This window comes from Misgurnus anguillicaudatus, chromosome 19, assembly GCF_027580225.2.
Source record: "Misgurnus anguillicaudatus chromosome 19, ASM2758022v2, whole genome shotgun sequence".
NCBI classification, from domain to species: domain Eukaryota; kingdom Metazoa; phylum Chordata; class Actinopteri; order Cypriniformes; family Cobitidae; genus Misgurnus; species Misgurnus anguillicaudatus.
The window spans coordinates 14,307,266-14,325,092 of record NC_073355.2 but is presented as its reverse complement, the minus strand read 5'-3'; the positions used below and the strand labels follow the sequence as shown (position 1 = coordinate 14,325,092).

General features: G+C 37.6%; 3 protein-coding genes across 3 annotated transcripts in view; 2 read left to right on the top strand and 1 right to left on the bottom strand.

The window, feature by feature from the left end:
• Positions 1-17,827, bottom strand: part of ppan (peter pan homolog) — a 70,984-nt gene that overhangs the window by 13,222 nt on the left and 39,935 nt on the right. The window lies entirely within an intron of this gene.
• Positions 110-10,769, top strand: angptl6 (angiopoietin-like 6). Its single transcript, XM_055188687.2, has 7 exons — positions 110-442; positions 3,181-3,691; positions 3,838-3,975; positions 4,061-4,268; positions 7,890-8,083; positions 9,832-10,102; positions 10,181-10,769. The coding sequence occupies exons 2-7, from the start codon at positions 3,209-3,211 to the stop codon at positions 10,363-10,365; spliced, it is 1,479 nt and encodes a 492-aa protein (XP_055044662.2). The 5' UTR covers positions 110-442; positions 3,181-3,208; the 3' UTR covers positions 10,366-10,769.
• The window catches only part of LOC129430967 (hemicentin-1), a 21,485-nt gene continuing 14,427 nt past the window's right edge, over positions 10,770-17,827 (top strand). Inside the window, exons 1-4 of the mRNA XM_073857897.1 lie at positions 10,770-10,902; positions 15,090-15,158; positions 16,756-16,818; positions 17,509-17,583. Of these exons, the coding sequence (XP_073713998.1) occupies positions 10,830-10,902; positions 15,090-15,158; positions 16,756-16,818; positions 17,509-17,583 (280 nt within the window). The 5' untranslated portion in view covers positions 10,770-10,829. The remainder of the gene's footprint in view (positions 10,903-15,089; positions 15,159-16,755; positions 16,819-17,508; positions 17,584-17,827) is intronic.

The window sequence follows — 17,827 nt, the reverse complement described above, 5'->3', positions numbered from 1 at the left end:
TAAAGACAGAGCGTGATGGTGCGAGGGGTGTCAGATCAGTTCAGAGAGGAGGGGAGCTGCTCTCATTTATCTGCTTTGTAATTACACTCTTCTTTGTTTACAGATCCCCTGACAGGAGCTGATGTTCCTGCTTTAAAAGTTTACTGTCACGTCTGGGGGTCTCCCATTCCTTCACTGCTCGCTTCCTTTGAACATCTCAACTAAAAAAGATCCAGAGAACGGAGCAGACCTCTACTCCTAATGATGTCCTTTGGTTACTAACTACTCCTTTACTGATGGCAAAGGCCGTTTAAAAATATTTGATAATTTTTTTGTAAATAGTGTTGTGTAGATATTAAATCAGTTGGTTTTAAACTAGAAAAATAAGAAGCTCTGAGCTGAACATCTTTTGAGGACACCAAACATATTAAGGGAAGATCATCTGTTGATATTTCTTAAGGAGGTAAGAAACTTATTTGAAGATAATTTGATTTGTTCTCTCAGAGTCATGATTTAGGTTTTTTCCCCCTATTATGTTTAAAACAAAGTACTGATTGGAAAAACTAAACAAATGTTTGAACCATTGTCATATTTGATACTGCAAAATGTGCTTCTGTATAGCTCTGGTAGACCAGTGCAAGAGGTCATGGGTATGAACCCAAAGAGCACAAATTCTTATTTGAATAAAATGTGCATTGGATCACAGGATCATTGGATGGATTAATGCATTATGGCAAATGCATAAATATGAATGTCCAATATTTGGTGAGATCTCAAGATATTTAAGGAAGCTATAATGAATTACAGTTACAACAAACTACTATTTTTATGACTGAATATTTTCTTAAATTTAAAATTGTTTAGATATAGATATATGGACGTATAAGAGTTATTTGAATTATTTTATTTTAATAATTGTCCTTTAATTCCACAGATTTATTGCCATTGGTTAGGAGTTAGAATGCCGGTTGCTTACTAAGTTTATGATGTATACCAAAGATGTTGTTTTTCATCCATGTTGGCTTTTAGAATTGATTTTGACAATTGAACGAAACGTTGACGCTCTTTTGGTCATGTTGACATGCTAATTAGCCCAAGAAAAGACAAAACTGTGTTTTACCCTGCGGAGTTAACACTAACTTAACACTAACATCTGGCATACATCAAAAACTGCAGGCCTTTTAGTTTTTGGTGACTGTAGACCGAGTGTAAAAGTTGGGGGTGGCTGAGTTGAGAGTGTTAAGAAAATGTTAAGAAAGTTACATTATAACTCATTTGAAGATAAAGCAAGTAACACCCAATCTGTACACTAAAATCAAATTTACATTTACATTACATTTATACATTTAGTATACGCTTTTATTCAAAGTGCATTCAATCTGTACATTTGATCAATATATGTGTCCATGGGGATCAAACCTTGTAGTGCTTAATCAATGCTCTACTAACTGAGCCATACAGGATTACATTGTTATATCAAATATCTAATTTTGCTTTTGTTAAAGGTGCATATCTCTTCACAGAAATGCAATATAAATACATAACTATATTTTCAGTGGTGTATAAATAACTTACATAATGAACTGTGTTGTTTTATTACCTTAGAATGAGGCTTTTTTATCTATATACACTGCGGGTCCCCTTACATGGAAGTCGGTGTCATGTTTCTACAGTAGCCCTAAATGGATAAACTGCTCTACAGAGTGCGTTTTGTCACTATGCTGTCTCAGATGATGACATGTTTGTCCTGCGGTGGCTACTGTAGCTTCTCTATGCATTTTGAAAGGGAGGGGTGTGCTATGGGCTGCATCCGAAAACTCAAGGCGGTGACTCGTTGCCTCGCTGCCTCATGAGGAAATGACTTCGGAGGCATGAAGGCAGCTCAGAGACTGACTTTCGGACACACTTCAAAGGCAGCGTGTTTGAAATATAAACAGAGTGCGCCTTTGTGATAACTAATCACATATTTAAAAACTACAATACTAATTTATTGCTAGAAATGCAATTAAAAGGTGTAAAAAGTGAAAAAATTATTTATACTAAATTTGTGCTCCAGTCGCTTTCTTGGCTGGCATTTTATTTTTTCGAACTCGACCAGGCTCGACCAATCACATTCTTATTGTACGCCCACGCATAGGTATCTCAGGAGACAGGAAGTAAACCTTACACTGAATTCGGACATTCCTTGATGCCTTCCTGCCTTGGAAAGCTGCCTCAGAAGGCAGCAATTTAGAGTTTTCGGACGCAGCCATGGAGTGAGCCATTGGTTGCAATTTACAATCTCACCACTAGATGCTGCTTAAATCTACACATAGCAAAGATTATCAAAATGTTAAAGAGCACCTATTTCATTGCTAAAAAACAACGTTATTTTGTGTATTTGGTATAATACAATGTATTCACGTGGTTAAAAACACATTTTGTAGCTCCAGATTTCACTCTCTTCCTGAAACGCACGGATCTTAAAAGTGCTGTGTCCCTGATTGGCCAGCTAATCTGTACGTTGTGATTGGCCTGAATACCTCTGACGTCAGCAGGAAATGTGACGCTCCTTACCATGTTTAAAAGATTCGGTCACAATGCAATGCTTACAGGCTGTAAGTCGAAGTGGGAGGATCACCAATCCCAGGAAGTAAACTGTTGCCTACAATCCGTGTGTTTGTTGTAGTCCAAGAAAATAAATTTACATTGGAGACGTAAATCATTGTTTAAAAAGATCATCGTTTACTTTGGGGTTTGTACCTTTTGCATATCGTTAACATATACTAATACACACTTACACGCCAAAAGGAAATGTAAAAACGTGAATCGAACAATAGGTCCTCTTTAAATAAAAAGTTTAAATATAATTAACATGCAATGCAAAACCCTTTAAGTGCGTCTTACGTGTTTTCTTGTATGAGCGTTTTTATCAGACTCTTAATGGATTCTGCCAGCAAACTACTATGTCTGAAAGGCGTTAGGCCAGGATTAAGGGGCTTTGAAGCGAAAGTATTTAATGAATGTCCTGTATAATACAGCATGTTTATTATATTATCTCATGGTGCCGTTTGGAGCTCCTCAAATCTTCAAATGAAATGAAAACTATAGTGCATAGAGTCAGAGACCAGAGGCACACTTTCATAAGACTTTATCCCACATATGCAAAATAAGATTGTGTATAATTTTCTTTGTGTGTCTGTTGTGTTTGTGCTTGGTTAGACCGTTTATTGGACCATAAGAAACACTAATGAAGATTCCATGGCCTTGTTTCCTGGTTCTCCTGCTGTGTTTCGGGGGGATGCATGGCGCGGAGAGCCCCAAGCAGACTTTTAATGCAGACACCTCCAAGGGTGATGTCAGTCAGAAGAGACCATCTCGGGCATCAGAGCAAAAGCCAAACCGCTGTTCTTACACCTTCATCGTGCCCCAGCAGAAGCTGACAGGTGCGCTTTGCGTGAGCACAGAGTCTGCTCGGGGCAACCACTCGGAGACGGCGGCCCTGCGAGCGCAGCTGGACCGACAGCAAGAACAGCTGGACAGAATGCGTGGGGAACTGGAGCACGAAGGGACGCTGGCCAATGAGATGAGAGTTCTGCGCAGAGAAAGTGTCAACATGAACGCCCGCATCACCCAACTCTATGCCCAACTGCTGAATGAGATCATACAGAAAAAGGATCAGGGTTTGGAGCAAAGGCGACTCGAGGGTTTGGTGATAAATGCAACAACCCAGGTAGCTCAAAGCTTTATGTATAGATAAGAAATAGCGCAGTAATATCTCATCTATTTTAAAATGTGATCCAGTCTGTGAAATCCCATCCATTTTTTCTAATTCATAATCAACTTTCTGCATATCTGTGAAACTGCAAACCCCATCAGGTTCTGCAGTTGTCGAGCAGTTACAGAGACCTGGAGAAGAAATATGACATGATCACTTCACTCGTGAGCAACCAGAGCCAGATAATCACACAACTGGAGAAACAGTGCCAACTTAAAGACTCCACCAAAGCACATCAGGTATTAGCTTCACCCTCCTGACGTCCAACAGACCCACAGGGGAATTCCCTCAAACACTAACAGAAGTTTCTCGTGATCTTTACAGGAAGCTACACGACTTGCGGTTCAACAGTCAAGTAAACTGGTAAATGCAAACTCAGAGCCTACATACGTTGCCAGCAATGTCCAAAGAGACCAAAGTGACCCTTTGCACCACGAACACAGACAGCAGGAAGCGCAGGAGACCTTTGATGATTCTTCCACCCTCCCCACAGATGCACCTTTCATCAGTTACCCTGTCACAAAATCTCCAGGTAGAATATAAGTCTAAATAAAAATTGGCGTGAGGTTGCTAGGCTGTTCTGAAGGGTGTTTAGTATGTTGCAATACACAGTTAACTGGGTATTCAGGGTGGTTACCAAATTAAAAGAGTTGACCTCTAAGTATCTTTAATATAAGATTTTTTTGCCTGTTTTATCATTTTCTAGGTCTAGTCGCTACTCAATACACTATCAGAAATAAAGGTACATGAAGGTACAAAAGTTGCCATTGGGTTGTACATCGTAAGGGTTCATTATAGTTATGCATACGTCCTATGGCATAGCCTTGCCGATGACGAAGAAGCTGCTTGTTGTGTACGTTTTGACAAGACCAGCAGTCATGGAGGTAATAGCCAGCGACTTTTGTTGCAATTTCAGTTAAATCACTCCTCAACTTGGCCCATCTTTGTTCTCACCGTCACAAACAAGCAGTTTTTATACCTGATGGGAGGGGTTCTAGCGGACCAATAGAACGGACATACTGTTAAACATTTGGCGAGATGAGCTATGCACAGCCCACGGATAACCTATGGCGTAGACCTTACACACGGCTAAACCTTGCATATAACATGCTGGTACCTAAAAGGTACATATTGGCGCTTTTCCATTGCATAGTACCCCACAGTTTGGTATGGGTTAGGTCGGGTCAGCTCACCTCACTTGGCTTGGTTGGCTTTACCATCGAGTTTAGTAAAACGTCGGAGTGGGAGGGATTATAGGCGGTTCTATTTCATCATAAACAATCTGAAAACAGGGCTTTAAGTGTAAAATACCGAACTTGTCCTTTAAAGTTTCTCATTGATTTCATTCTTTGACATGATCTTAATAAGTTAATATTAAATATATCAAGGTTATATTTTCAAACAATGTTCTTTACATTACGTAGTATGTATTTTAGTAAACAATTCACACAAAAAATGACTTTAGCTGGTTTTCACGTATTATTCTTGTCTGTAGCACAAACAGTTTATTGCTTGAGTGGTTTAATAGAGAAACAAATCCTCAGTCCAATAGTAAATTAGCAAAAAACCCAGATATGGGTCATGTTTCATGTTGTTTCTCATGTGATATTTAGGAATTGAGAAGCCCCAAGTGTCAGTGACCCATAGTGAGGGAACTTTATCTAAAAAATTCCAAACAATGTCTTATCGGAAGATGGTGACCCCCATTACACTTCACAAAATGGAAAGACTCTGAGAGCTCACACAGTGTTCATCACACAGACCATTATAGAGCTCAAATTACAATGCAATGCTTTTTACCTCCTCAACTCAAGGGTGTGAGATTACAGGACACACGTTTGGCTCCATTCAACGATCCTGGCGGTCCCAAATTACAGGCACAAATTTTCACAGGAGATCATTGAGTGTTTACTGTGTCATAATCCAAGCAGGGATCTTTAACAGAGGAGGACACTGAGGAGGCTTGAAAATTCCTGCTTTGGGAAGTTAATATATCACCAGATGTTATCTAAATCAAACTATATATATACTCTTTAGGATGTCCTTAAAGGGACAGTTCAACCAAAAATTAAAAAATTCTGTCATTATTTGCTCACCCTCATGTTGTTCTTAACCTGTAGGAGTTTCTTTATTCTGATGAACACCAAAAGAAGATATTTTGATAAATGATGATAAGCACACAGCTGGTGGAAACCATTGACTTCATAGGAAAACAAATATCATGGAAGTGTTGTGATAAATAATGAAGGAGATATTTAAATAAATGGTGGTAAGCACACGGTTAATAGTACCAAATCATATTTGTTTTTCAACATATACGTTTTTTCAACATAAGGATGAGAAAATAATTTATTTTTGGGTGAACTATTCCTTTAAGACACAAAAAATGATTTAAACTTTCAGCTTTTTTGGAGGGTGTTTGAGATGTGCAGTAGGTGAAATTTTTTTTTTTTTGGTGGGAGTGAGAATTCCTGCATGGTGAGGTGATAAAGAGGCTGAGATATGAGTTGAATGTGTAAAGCTCATGACCTTGCGGTCCTCTGAACACACACAGCTGCAACTTCTTCTACAGACCCTTCACACTTCTGTTCATTATAGATATCTCACACCTCTCCCTTCAGCAGTAAGATACAGTGAGCCTGGTTTCTGTATTTACCAAGCCACACCTAAAATGTGGTACATGATGTAATATCATAAAGTGTGGGAATTATTTGAAGAGTTTCGTTGCAAAACGAGATAACCACCGTTTTTTTAATTGTTCAGAAATCTCGTTTTTTGGTTGTGCATTCCAATTAATTTCAATGCAACTGCAGTTGGTTTGTTTTGGTTTAAACCTTCATAACTTAAAACATAAAACAAAATAATAACATGATAACATATTAATAAACATGTTTTGTCAAAAATGTAAAAAAATGGATTTATCTCGTTTTGCAACGAAACTCTTCATTTAAGAAAAGCACATTTGTTTAAATTTTATAAAGGCAACAAATTTACATTTATTTGGCTGTGAAACCCAGCTGAAATATTTTCTGGTGAAATACATAAAATCATTCTACATAATGTAAAGAACATTCATTCTGTGAAAATATAATCTTGATATCTTTAATATTGACTGAGTAAGATCATGTCAAAGATTAATATCAGTGTGAAACAAATTAGAGAAGAGAAAGAGAGTTTAGCCTGGATTTCACAATCAGGTTCACAGATGCATTTTTTTTTACATTTTATGCATTTGTCAAATGCTATCCAACCAACTTAAGGTATAGATCAGTATGTGTGTTAACTGGGTTCAAGCCCTTTTGTGCTGCTAATGCAATGCATGAGCACAAATGCAAGATATATTTCAAAGAATTTAAGTTGGTTTTACGTTATAAAACTAGATCAAAAAGTCAAAATATATTCAGTCACATTAAGATACGCAAACACTATGCCCATGAATAGCCTACATGTGGTTATTCTTTCAGTACATCTGTGTGAACTTAAAGGGCACCAATTATGCAAAATCCACTTACAAGGTGTTTGGACATAAATGTGAGATGGCAGTGTGTGAACCCTACATTGAAAAAAATCCACCCGCTCCTCCTTTTTATTCCTCATTAAACCAACGCAGTCTCGTTAGACATGCCGTTTTGATTCTCTTGTTAATGTGAAGTCACACAAACAAGGCACCGCCTACAGCCACTGACTGACTGCTTAATTTTACCCAAAAGCTTTTCTAAATGTGTTTATTAGCACGTTGTAGCACTAATGCAGCTAAATATACTATTTGTATTCACAGAAATCAGATCTATTTTTAACTAAAGGCATTCGCTGTCTGTTGGTAAGCGAGTGAGGAGCAGCACTTTATTTCAGACAAGCTTTATCAAATAATCTGTGGGGTATTTTGAGCTAAAACTGAGACTTATATTACATCTTGTAAAAAATGACATAAAAGTTATCTCTAACAGGAACTGATTAATACATCCTGTGTAATCTTGCCGCAAGTTTAAGAAATAGTTAGATTAGAAGAGACGTCTAGTATAAATTATTTGCAATTTCCATTAGGTTTAATGCAATGACGTTCAATAAAGCGTGATTTAGGAGCCTCAAAGTGTCCAAATACTTTTCTGGGACCACTGAATTGTCAGAAAGAGTACTCTGTCTCCTGTTATAGGACCGTGGTGGGACTGTCAGCATGTTCTGGAGTCAGGAGAGAAGACCAGTGGCATCTACCTGTTGCGTCCACGCAACACCAACCACTTGTTGCAGGCCTGGTGCGACCACAGCAGAGCTGAGGGTGGCTGGACCGTTATCCAGAGGAGACAGGACGGCTCTGTCAACTTCTTCAGGGCTTGGGATCAATACAAGGTGCATGCAACAAAATCTTATTTGCATGGTAAAATATCACTTCCTGTGGATTTATGCAATAGTCTGTCCAGTCTTAGTCAATGCATGCATGCCGTGGTAAAGTAGACTGTTTTGATCTGGCTTGAAGTTTGCAAAAGGACACAAGCATCCTTTTAAATGATCGGTCCAGTTCCAAATAGCACACTAGTTGTGTACTCGCATTCTTATGGTCTTGGAAAGACCGGGTCCAGGAAGGTGCACATGAACACCCTTTGCAAAAGTGCTAAGGGCGGGGCGGCATTTGAAACAGGGTCATAAATCAGAAATGGGAAACTCAGTGGTCCTGTAGACTTTATAGACAGCTTCAGCAGTAACAACATAGACAGGTGGTTTTTGTGGAAATCACGTAACTTCCGGTAAACTCCGCTAAGGATAAATAACAACAAAGTATTTTAAACGTAGTTTATTTATATAACAAGCAAAATAAACAACACGTAGAATACCTAGGAAACCAAAACATGTTATTTTTGACGAGGTATTTGTTCAAGAGTTCAGTTTAGCAACTAGTCAAACCATTAAAAAAACTGAAACCAGAAGTAAAGTTCGGACCAGACGAACCGCACGCGTGTCTGATGAAACCATCTATGGCCCTGTCCCAAATTACATACTCCGGACTTGTGGTCCTCCTCATAGTCCACACTTTGATGACATCATGTAATGCAGACTTTAGAGACCCTTGATGCGAGTCCACATGGGTGCACCGGAGTCGTATCTTGGGACAGACTCGAGTGTCATGTCGGAAATAGGAAGAGAAGTGGAGTGTGAACTACTCCCATCCATCATCTGTTTGCTCTTTCGCAATGACTTCTGGGTTGGTAAAGTGCGCGAAGCCTGCTGCAGTGCGGGCTACGCCGAAGACCGCAGCAAGGGGGCAAAGGGGGCGCTGATGAGCACACTTCAAAGCGTAAAAATGAGAGCTGGGACACCCTACTGACTCGTAGACTAAGTGAGCACGCGCAATTTAAGGCCACAAGACCGAAAGTCCACATGAAGTGCACCATTTGGGACAGGGCCTATAGATGCCTGCTAGAACAACCTGATTTTACGTGGGATAGTCACAGAATTTTTTGCTAATTTTTCCGTGGCCCTACCACGGACTTTCTTTTCTGTGGAATTCTCATGGATTGGTTACTCAACTGTTTTGTCCTATTTTCTTACCATTGTCGCTTCGGTTTAGGGTTAGATTTACATAAAATGACATTCTTACCCAAACCCAACTCTAACCCCAAAGCCAGGCAACAATTGTTTAAAGTTTGGCAAATATAAAAGAATAAATCAGAAAGAATAGTATAAACCAATACTTAAAGTGACATACTAACGCAAACACCAAATCTAACCATAAACCGAAGTGACAATGGTTTGAAAATAGGAAAAAGCAGTTGAGTAACCAATCCGTGAGAATACCACAGAAAAGAAAGTATGTGTTAGGGCCACGGAAGAATGCAGAGATCTGTGAGAATGCCACGGAAAAATGAGCAAAAAATTCTGTGACTATCCAACGGAACTTTGTGAGATCATGTTGGCTAGAAAATGCAGCTAGACAGCAAATCCAAATAATTTGAGCCATGTCTTTGAAATGACTGCTCTTGACAATCTAAAGCTAATTTAGTTTCTCACAAGTTGTAATGACCATACAATATCTTGTAGATAAGTAGAAATATGTATATTATTTATTTTATAATATTTAAACAATTATTTTCCATCCACAGCAAGGCTTTGGCAATCTGGATGGAGAATACTGGCTGGGTTTGGAGCATCTGTACTGGCTCACCTCTCAGGTCACCTACAAGCTGCGAGTAATCATGGAGGACTGGCAGGGGCGACAGATGTACGCCGAATACGACAGTTTTCGAGTGGAACCTGAGAGCGACTGGTTTCGTCTACGGTTAGGCGGTTATCAAGGCAATGCAGGAGACTCTCTCTCGTGGCACAACAACAAAGCTTTCACAACTCTGGATCGCGATAAAGACGCATACTCAGGTAATTTATCCTTTATTTAAGTCTCTTTTGCACCTCTGTTTAAAATATCTCTCTATGAAAATTCTCTTTCATCCATAGGTAACTGTGCTCATTACCAAAAGGGAGGTTGGTGGTACCACATGTGCGCCCATTCTAACTTAAACGGGGTGTGGTATAGAGGCGGGCATTATAGAAGCCGATACCAGGATGGCATTTACTGGGCGGAGTTTCACGGAGGCTCGTACTCTCTGAAGAAAGCGGCCATGATGATTAAACCTGTATAAGATGGACAGAATTGAACAGATTGAACTGAACATCTGTGCTTAAATGTCTGCTATATTCAACTGAGGATTTTTCTATATAAAGATTGTATAAAGACTGGTATCTGAATACTTTAAATCAGATCTTGTATTTTGTATTTGCATTATTGTGCTTTATTTTTCACTGTCTGTATTTGTGTATTATTGCATTGCATTGTAAAATGAATACTTTTTTACTCTGAAGTATCTGTCATTCAGTATGTTGTATTACTCATGTAGAAATGTTTTTTTTTTTATTTTAAAACTTGTTGCGTCATAACTTTAGTGGTTTCCCTCTTGAAAGTGAGCAGGATATCCTGTTCATAGCATCTTAGGCATTTTACAGCACACGTTTTGAATAGGTACAAATAAATCCTGCTCACACTTAACTCTCGAACTTTAAAGGAGACGCTGCATCCATCTTCCAGTCATTCCTGGCATCATTTTTTATGGGTTTGGTGCCCATGATGCTTTTGTCTCAACAGTTGTTGGGTGTGTTGCTGATCACCCTTGCACATGGCGGTAAGTTCTCAGTATCTTTATTTGGCTTCTGTGTCATTTCAAAGCATCTTTCTGTGGAGCCGGTAATGTCTTACACTTTTGCATTTCTTTTGAAAATGTATAAGAATAAAGTATACTTGAATGTACTAAAATTATACTTAAATACCAGCAAGTACAATTGTAGTACATTTTTATTTAGCACAAAATTAACAGTGTAAATGTTTTACGCTACAAATATACTAATTAAAAGTATAGTTCTACTACTTACAGTAGTACTTCGAAAAAAGTATACCAGTAATACTTAAATTGATTTTACTTAATCAACTTAAATTGATTTTTTATCTTAAGAAGTACTAAAGACTAATCTTTAATGAAAATGGAAATTTATTAAATTTAAGTGTATTTTAGTGCTTATCACCTGGTGCTTTTTTGCTTTAGATGCTCAGCTCTTTGGGGATGTGGTCACACGTTCAAGCACATTTCCAATAAAAAAGCTTGTTTTGTAAGTTGCAAGGCTTTGTAGACACGTGACTCCGTTTAATTTAGCTTGTATATGTCATCTTTCACTTTCATTTATGTGATGCTGGAGACAAGAAACCTTACTGATAACACTCCCTGTTATAATCATGCTGTTCATGTTTCTAAATTCATACATTAACATACTAATGCATACTCGGTGTTCATTTCTCCAAAATGTGTCTTGTTCCACTTTTGGAAAGTGTTTAAGAGGGTGTGGCTGGTGCTAGTTTCCGAAATGAACGCTTTGTTTGTTAGGTCACCAAATAGATTTCACACCTCTACCACTCCAATTCACAGTTTTCAAAAACATACAAGCAGTCCCACGATAAATACAAGACCCACAATTCAAAGTATACAAAGAGTGTAGATAATGGACTGTATACTATAAATGTAAAATGGATAATCTTAAAAAAAGAGAAATTTCAGTTTACCTAATGCATGCTTTTTTTTCTGAATAAAAGACCTAATTTATTTACTTCATTTATTGATTTAATTTACATTTTAGCAGATGCTTTAATCTAAAATGACTAAAGATTAGGAAGAATAAAGCGATTTTTCATATGGAGGGAATAATACAGTTAAGTGCTTACCAATTCTGAAAGTTATATATAGGTACCCTTTTATAAAGGTATCACAAGGCGCCGTTCATTTGTTGAATGTAAGGATCTGGATGGGGTGTAGGAATGTAGGAAGGTGTGAAAGTATTCTTGTGCAGTGCCGGTAAAAGTTCAGTAGGTAAGCAGTGGTGACTAATACCTCATACGAGCATCAATCATGTTGTGTAGATGGAATAAAAGGAGAGGTCCAAGCACTGGTCCCTGAGGGACTCCAATCGGCATCCGGTCAGCTGAGAGGAGTACCTGTGATCCCTGTGTCAGTCAGTAGAGGAAAAAAAGGAGAAATGGATGACAGATGTGTGTTCTGAAGTTTGTGGTGCTGAAAATAGGTTGCTGCTGGATGATGTTTCATTAGTGTAAAAAGTTGTCAGCTGACATTTATTTTTCATTTGTTTTAAAAGTTTTTTCCAATAGTATTTTACATTGCTATTGTTATTATTACATGTTATTGGAGCTTCATCTGGTGATTTTCTTTTGTTGGTACATTAAACGTATCTATTCAATTCAATTTTCTTTATATAGCGCTTTTCACAATTGGAGGCAGCCGGTGGACGTTGGTCAGACTTCGGCTGGGCATCATATTGAAGGAAGGCCAGTAGATCAGTGGTGTGATGACCTTCACAGCAGCCGGAACTGGAACTGTTAGTCTCATTGTCCTCGGGATCGAGGAAAAGAACAAAATCTCTCATTAGCGTTCGCATTTAATGCAAGTAATATACAGTAGTAGTTTAATATTTTGGGTTAGAGTTAAATTGATCGACTGTGTCTGATTTTCGGACATCAGATGGTAAATCATTCCAGAGCTTAGGGGCTAAGTAGAAAAGGATCGACCACCTTTAGACACTTTTGATATTCTAGGGATAATTAAGGGACCTGAACTTTGCGACGGCAGTGTACGTGATGGATTGTAATTCTTTAAGATATGAGGGTGCCCGGCCATTTAAGGTTTTATAGGTGATTAGCAATATTTTAAAATGTATGTGATATTTAACTGGTAACCAGTGTAAAGATGACAAAATTGGGCTTATGTGGTCATACTTCTTAGATCGGGTAAGCACTCTAGCAGCGTCGTTTTGAACCAGCAGAAGCTTGTTTATCTGATTTGCGTGACATCCCAGAGTAACGAGTTACCATAGTCTACGCTTGAGGTCATAAAAGCATGGGTAAGCTTATCTGCATCTGATGTAGACAGCATATGGCGTATTTTTGAGATATTTCTAAGATGGAAGAATGCTGTGCGGCAGACGTTGGAGATATGACTATCGAAAGAGAGATTTCTGTCAAACATCACACTTAGGTTCTTGACTGTGGAAGATGGCACTACGGTGCAGCCATCTATGGGCAACTTGTAATCTGACATATTTAGTTTGGAGCGATTTGGTTCAACAATAAGTATCTTGAACCAAATTGGAGTTTAGCATAAGGAAGTTATTTGCCATTTTGCATGCACTGTAAACCCAAACAGTATAACTAACTTATAATGGAAAGTACCTGGTACTCAAAATGTGCCAAAAAGTTTACCTTACTATTATTTTTGACAGGGCCGGCCCTGGGCATAGGCGGAATAGGCAAATGTAGTTTTTACAACTACACTAAAGCTAAAGAGTTTAGGAAACTTGTAAAATAGATTCAACCATAATTAAATATTTTAATTTCAACGCCCTCTAGTGGCGGATTCTACAAAAAGTGACTTCATTGTTGAACGGGCACTCAGACGTGTTTCAAATGGATTAATTTGCTCTTGGATGCAAATAATTACAAACTTTTGGTGGTTGTGATGAGTTCGATTTTCCAGGTAAGCTAGGAAAGAGTCTGGCACTGCGAATTTACTTCAGTTTAAGGCTAAATTAAAGGCGGAGTCCACGATGTTTGAAAAACGCGTTGGAAAAGGAGACGGGCCGACTACCAAAACACCCTTATAGCCAATAAAATCAAATCAAATGCCGGTTTGCGTATGTGTGGGGCGGGTCTATCAACAGAAGGTCCAGATTCTATTGGGGTAGGGGCGTGTTTGTTTAGGTGATTTCAAATATCAACATTGGCTTTCAAACATCATGGACTCCGCCTTTAACACGATTGTTTGAGGAAGTTCCAGTTCCCAGCATGCTTTGCGTGAGCTCGCAATACGACAGCATTTTTTGAAATTACGCAATATTTTATGTGGTTTTTAGTAAAGAGAAAGACTCAGTAGTGTTAAACATTTATTTATGTTGGAGATTTAGAAGAGTTTGCTATTTTTTATTTTAGTGCTTACCATTGTTTAGAAGTGAAGTGCCTGTGCTTGGCTATAAGTCAATAATGTATTATTTTATCACATAAACATTAACTATGTGAAAGTCAGCACTGAGATCAGTCTCAACACACTTTCATTGGTATTACATTTTCATGAGTCACATGATTTGTTTCTGTGATTTGTGAACATAAATTAAATTGTAGGTGGTGTACTTAAATATTTTGAGTACTCTGAACTTATCGGGTTTTACAGTGCACTGTAAACCCGGATAAGTTCTACTAACTCAAAAAAATTGAGGCAACTGATTGCCGATATTTTCTTAAGTTTGCAAACTTAAAAGTTTTAAGTACAACTTCAATTAAAATCAAAAATTTTAATTTATCTAAACTTAGTTTAAGTCTGATATAAGTTAAATTATATACTTTATGTAACTTAAATTGTAGTAGTAATGTTACTTAAATATTTTGTGGCAACTGATTGCCTTGTTTTTCATAAGTTTCCCGTACTCAAATACTTACATTTTACAACTTAACGGTTGGCATTTTTCTATAGTTTAGTGTTGTGGAATGGTTACATCATTCAGATTAAACAAATAAAATATATATTTAAGTATTTAGATTAGTTTTTTGTAATTTTAACATTATTTATTTACATTTGATGATTTAATTGCAATTGATTGTTTTTCAACTCTGCAATTCCCTCGCAAACCACCAGGGGCCCACAAACCCTAGTTTGGGACACCCTGACATGATGTTTATTTTTTCAGCTACTAAAAACATTAGTAAACATACTAAAACATTTTCACATGGATTATTCACATAATTTCATCATAATTTCAGGGCTGGAAGTGGGAGCAGATGGATCTCACACTACTCCGGATGTGACATCAGAAACCCTCACTGTATTTAGTAAGTTTACGGATTGTCTCAGTAAGGTGCCTGAACCGAAGTGAACTTTCGGTCTGTACTTATTTATTGATCTGGCTAGTGACTAAACTGTTCTCTGAAACAAATACCTTGCCGAAAATAATTTTTTGGTTTGCTGAAGACGAAGAGAGATAACGAGCATGGATTACAACTGTGTGGAGAGCTTTGGCAGCCAGGCAAGAATTCAATGAACCAGAGCTAACATTGTATACATTCATTTTACCCAGTAACGTTAGCACAGTGAAATCGGAGCTGTGTTACAGGAGGTTTTTGGGCTCCTAAAAGATAAGCCGAGCTGCTGTGTTCTGAACCAATTGGAGTGGTTTGGGTGCCCCTGTAGGAAGACCAGCAAGGAGAGCATTTCAGTAGTCTAGCCTAGAGATTATAAGGGTCTAGATCAGCAGTTGTACATCATGTTCAGTAAGGTATGGCCGTATCATCATGATATAGTGCAAATCGTGATCAGTGAAGGACAGCTTGTCAACAAAGATTACGCAGAGGTTTCTGGTAGTTTTGGATGGTGTAATGGTTGTGTTGCCAAGTTGAATAGAGAGGTCGTGCTGTTTCTTGGGTTATGCCAGAAATACAAGCAGCTCTTTCTAAAGTAGGTTCAGCTGGAGGTGGTGTTTCTTCATCCAAACTGAGATGTCTTCTAAACAGGCTTTAATGCGTGCTGATGGTGGGATCATCTGGGTGAAATAAGAAGTAGATATGGGTGTCAACAGCATAACAGTGATAGGAATAGCCATAGATCCTAAAGATGTCGTGTAGATGAAGAAAAGGAGAGGTCCAAGCACTGGTCCTTGAGGGACCCCAGTGGGCTTCTGGTCAGCTGAGAGGAGTACCTGTGATCCCTAGTGATGATAGGGTGGCTATCTAAAGGTTGACTGTGTCAAAGGCTGCTGACAAGTCTAGCAGAATCAGGACAGAAAAGAAGTTTGTAACTTCAGTGTCAGTTAGTGGGTAAAAAAGAAGAAATAGATGACAGATGTGTGTTCTGAAGTTTGTGGTGCTGAGAATAGGTGGCTGCTGGATGATGTTTCATAAGTGAAAATGTTTGCAAAGTTGTCAGCTGATCATTTGAAAGTGGGTGGAGGGGGACAGAGGAGAGAGTTGAAAGTTTTGATCAGGGATATAAATAATTTAATAGTACATTAGCATGTTTAATTTTAAAAAACATTTATTTTTCATTTTTAAAAGTTTTCAGTAGTATTTTACATTGCTATAGTTAGTATTAGCTGCTATTGAAGCTTCATCTGGTGATTTTCTTTTGGTACATTAAATGTATCTGTCCATTTTGCATGAGATTGGATTCTGATGTAGTGTTGTCATTCAGATTAAACAAGTAAAATATTTATTTTGTTGTAGTATTTAGATGAGTTTTTTTAATAGATATTTATTGACCCTTTATGATTTAATTGCGATTAATTGTTTTAACTCTGAATTTCCCTATCAAACCACCTAGTTTGGTGTGTTCCATGAACCCTAGCTTGGGACATCCTGACATGATGTTTATCTTTTTTGCTACTACTTAAACATTTTTACATGGATTATTTACATAATTTCATCATAATTTCAGAGCTGGAAACAGATGGACCTACTCCTGAAGTAACATCAGAACCTGTCAACATCACTGTATCTAGTAAGTTTATGGATTGTTTACCAGATTACTACAATAATGCAATCATCACAGGTATTATTGATAATACTTTGTTCTGAACTCTGAAGCCTAAATATTAAACTTTGGTGTGCTGTACTGTAACTCATCCTGGACCATATTGTGATCATCAATGACTTTAAAATTGGTAGGAATACCCTGGCAATCACCGAGAACATTTTCAATGTGCAACCAAATTGCAATACCCTGGCAATCACCTAGAACATCCTTTTTCTAACATCAATCGAAAGGAGATCTTTAACCTTCAAAAAACGCTGATCATCAGCTTTAGCAGGTCAAACTAAATTTAATATGAACTGTTTTATTTATGTGATGCTTGCCATAGGAATGAACATTGTGTAAACATAAAAATAGACACATTTTTTGTTTAAAAAGATATCTACTATATGGTTTCATCGGACGCAATACTTCCAGTCTGTATTTATTTATTGGTCTGGCTAGTGGCTAAACTGATCTCTGAAACAAATACATTGCAGAAAATAAAATGTTTTGGTTTGATAAAGACGAGGGAAGATGATGATTAGTTTTTTGTAATTTTAAAATTATTTATTTACATTTGATGATTTAATTGCAATTGATTGTTTTTCAACTCTGCAATTCCCTCGCAAAATTCCCTCGTTTTGGAACATTCACATAATTTCATCATAATTTCAGAGCAGGAACTGGTAACAAATGGATCTCAACCTACTCCTGAAGTAACATCAGAACCTCTCAACATCACTGTATCTAGTAAGTTTATTGATTGTTTATCAGATTTATTACAATAATACAATCATCACAGTTATTATTGATAATACTTTGTTCTGAACTCTGAAGCCTAAATATTAAACTTTAGCATAATTTCATCATATTTATGTGATACTTGATAACGGAATGAACATTGTGTAAACATAAAAATGTTTTTAAAAAGAAAACGTTATCACAGTGTAATTGGTAGCCAGTGGAGAGTCCTAGTCCATGTAAGTCCTTATCG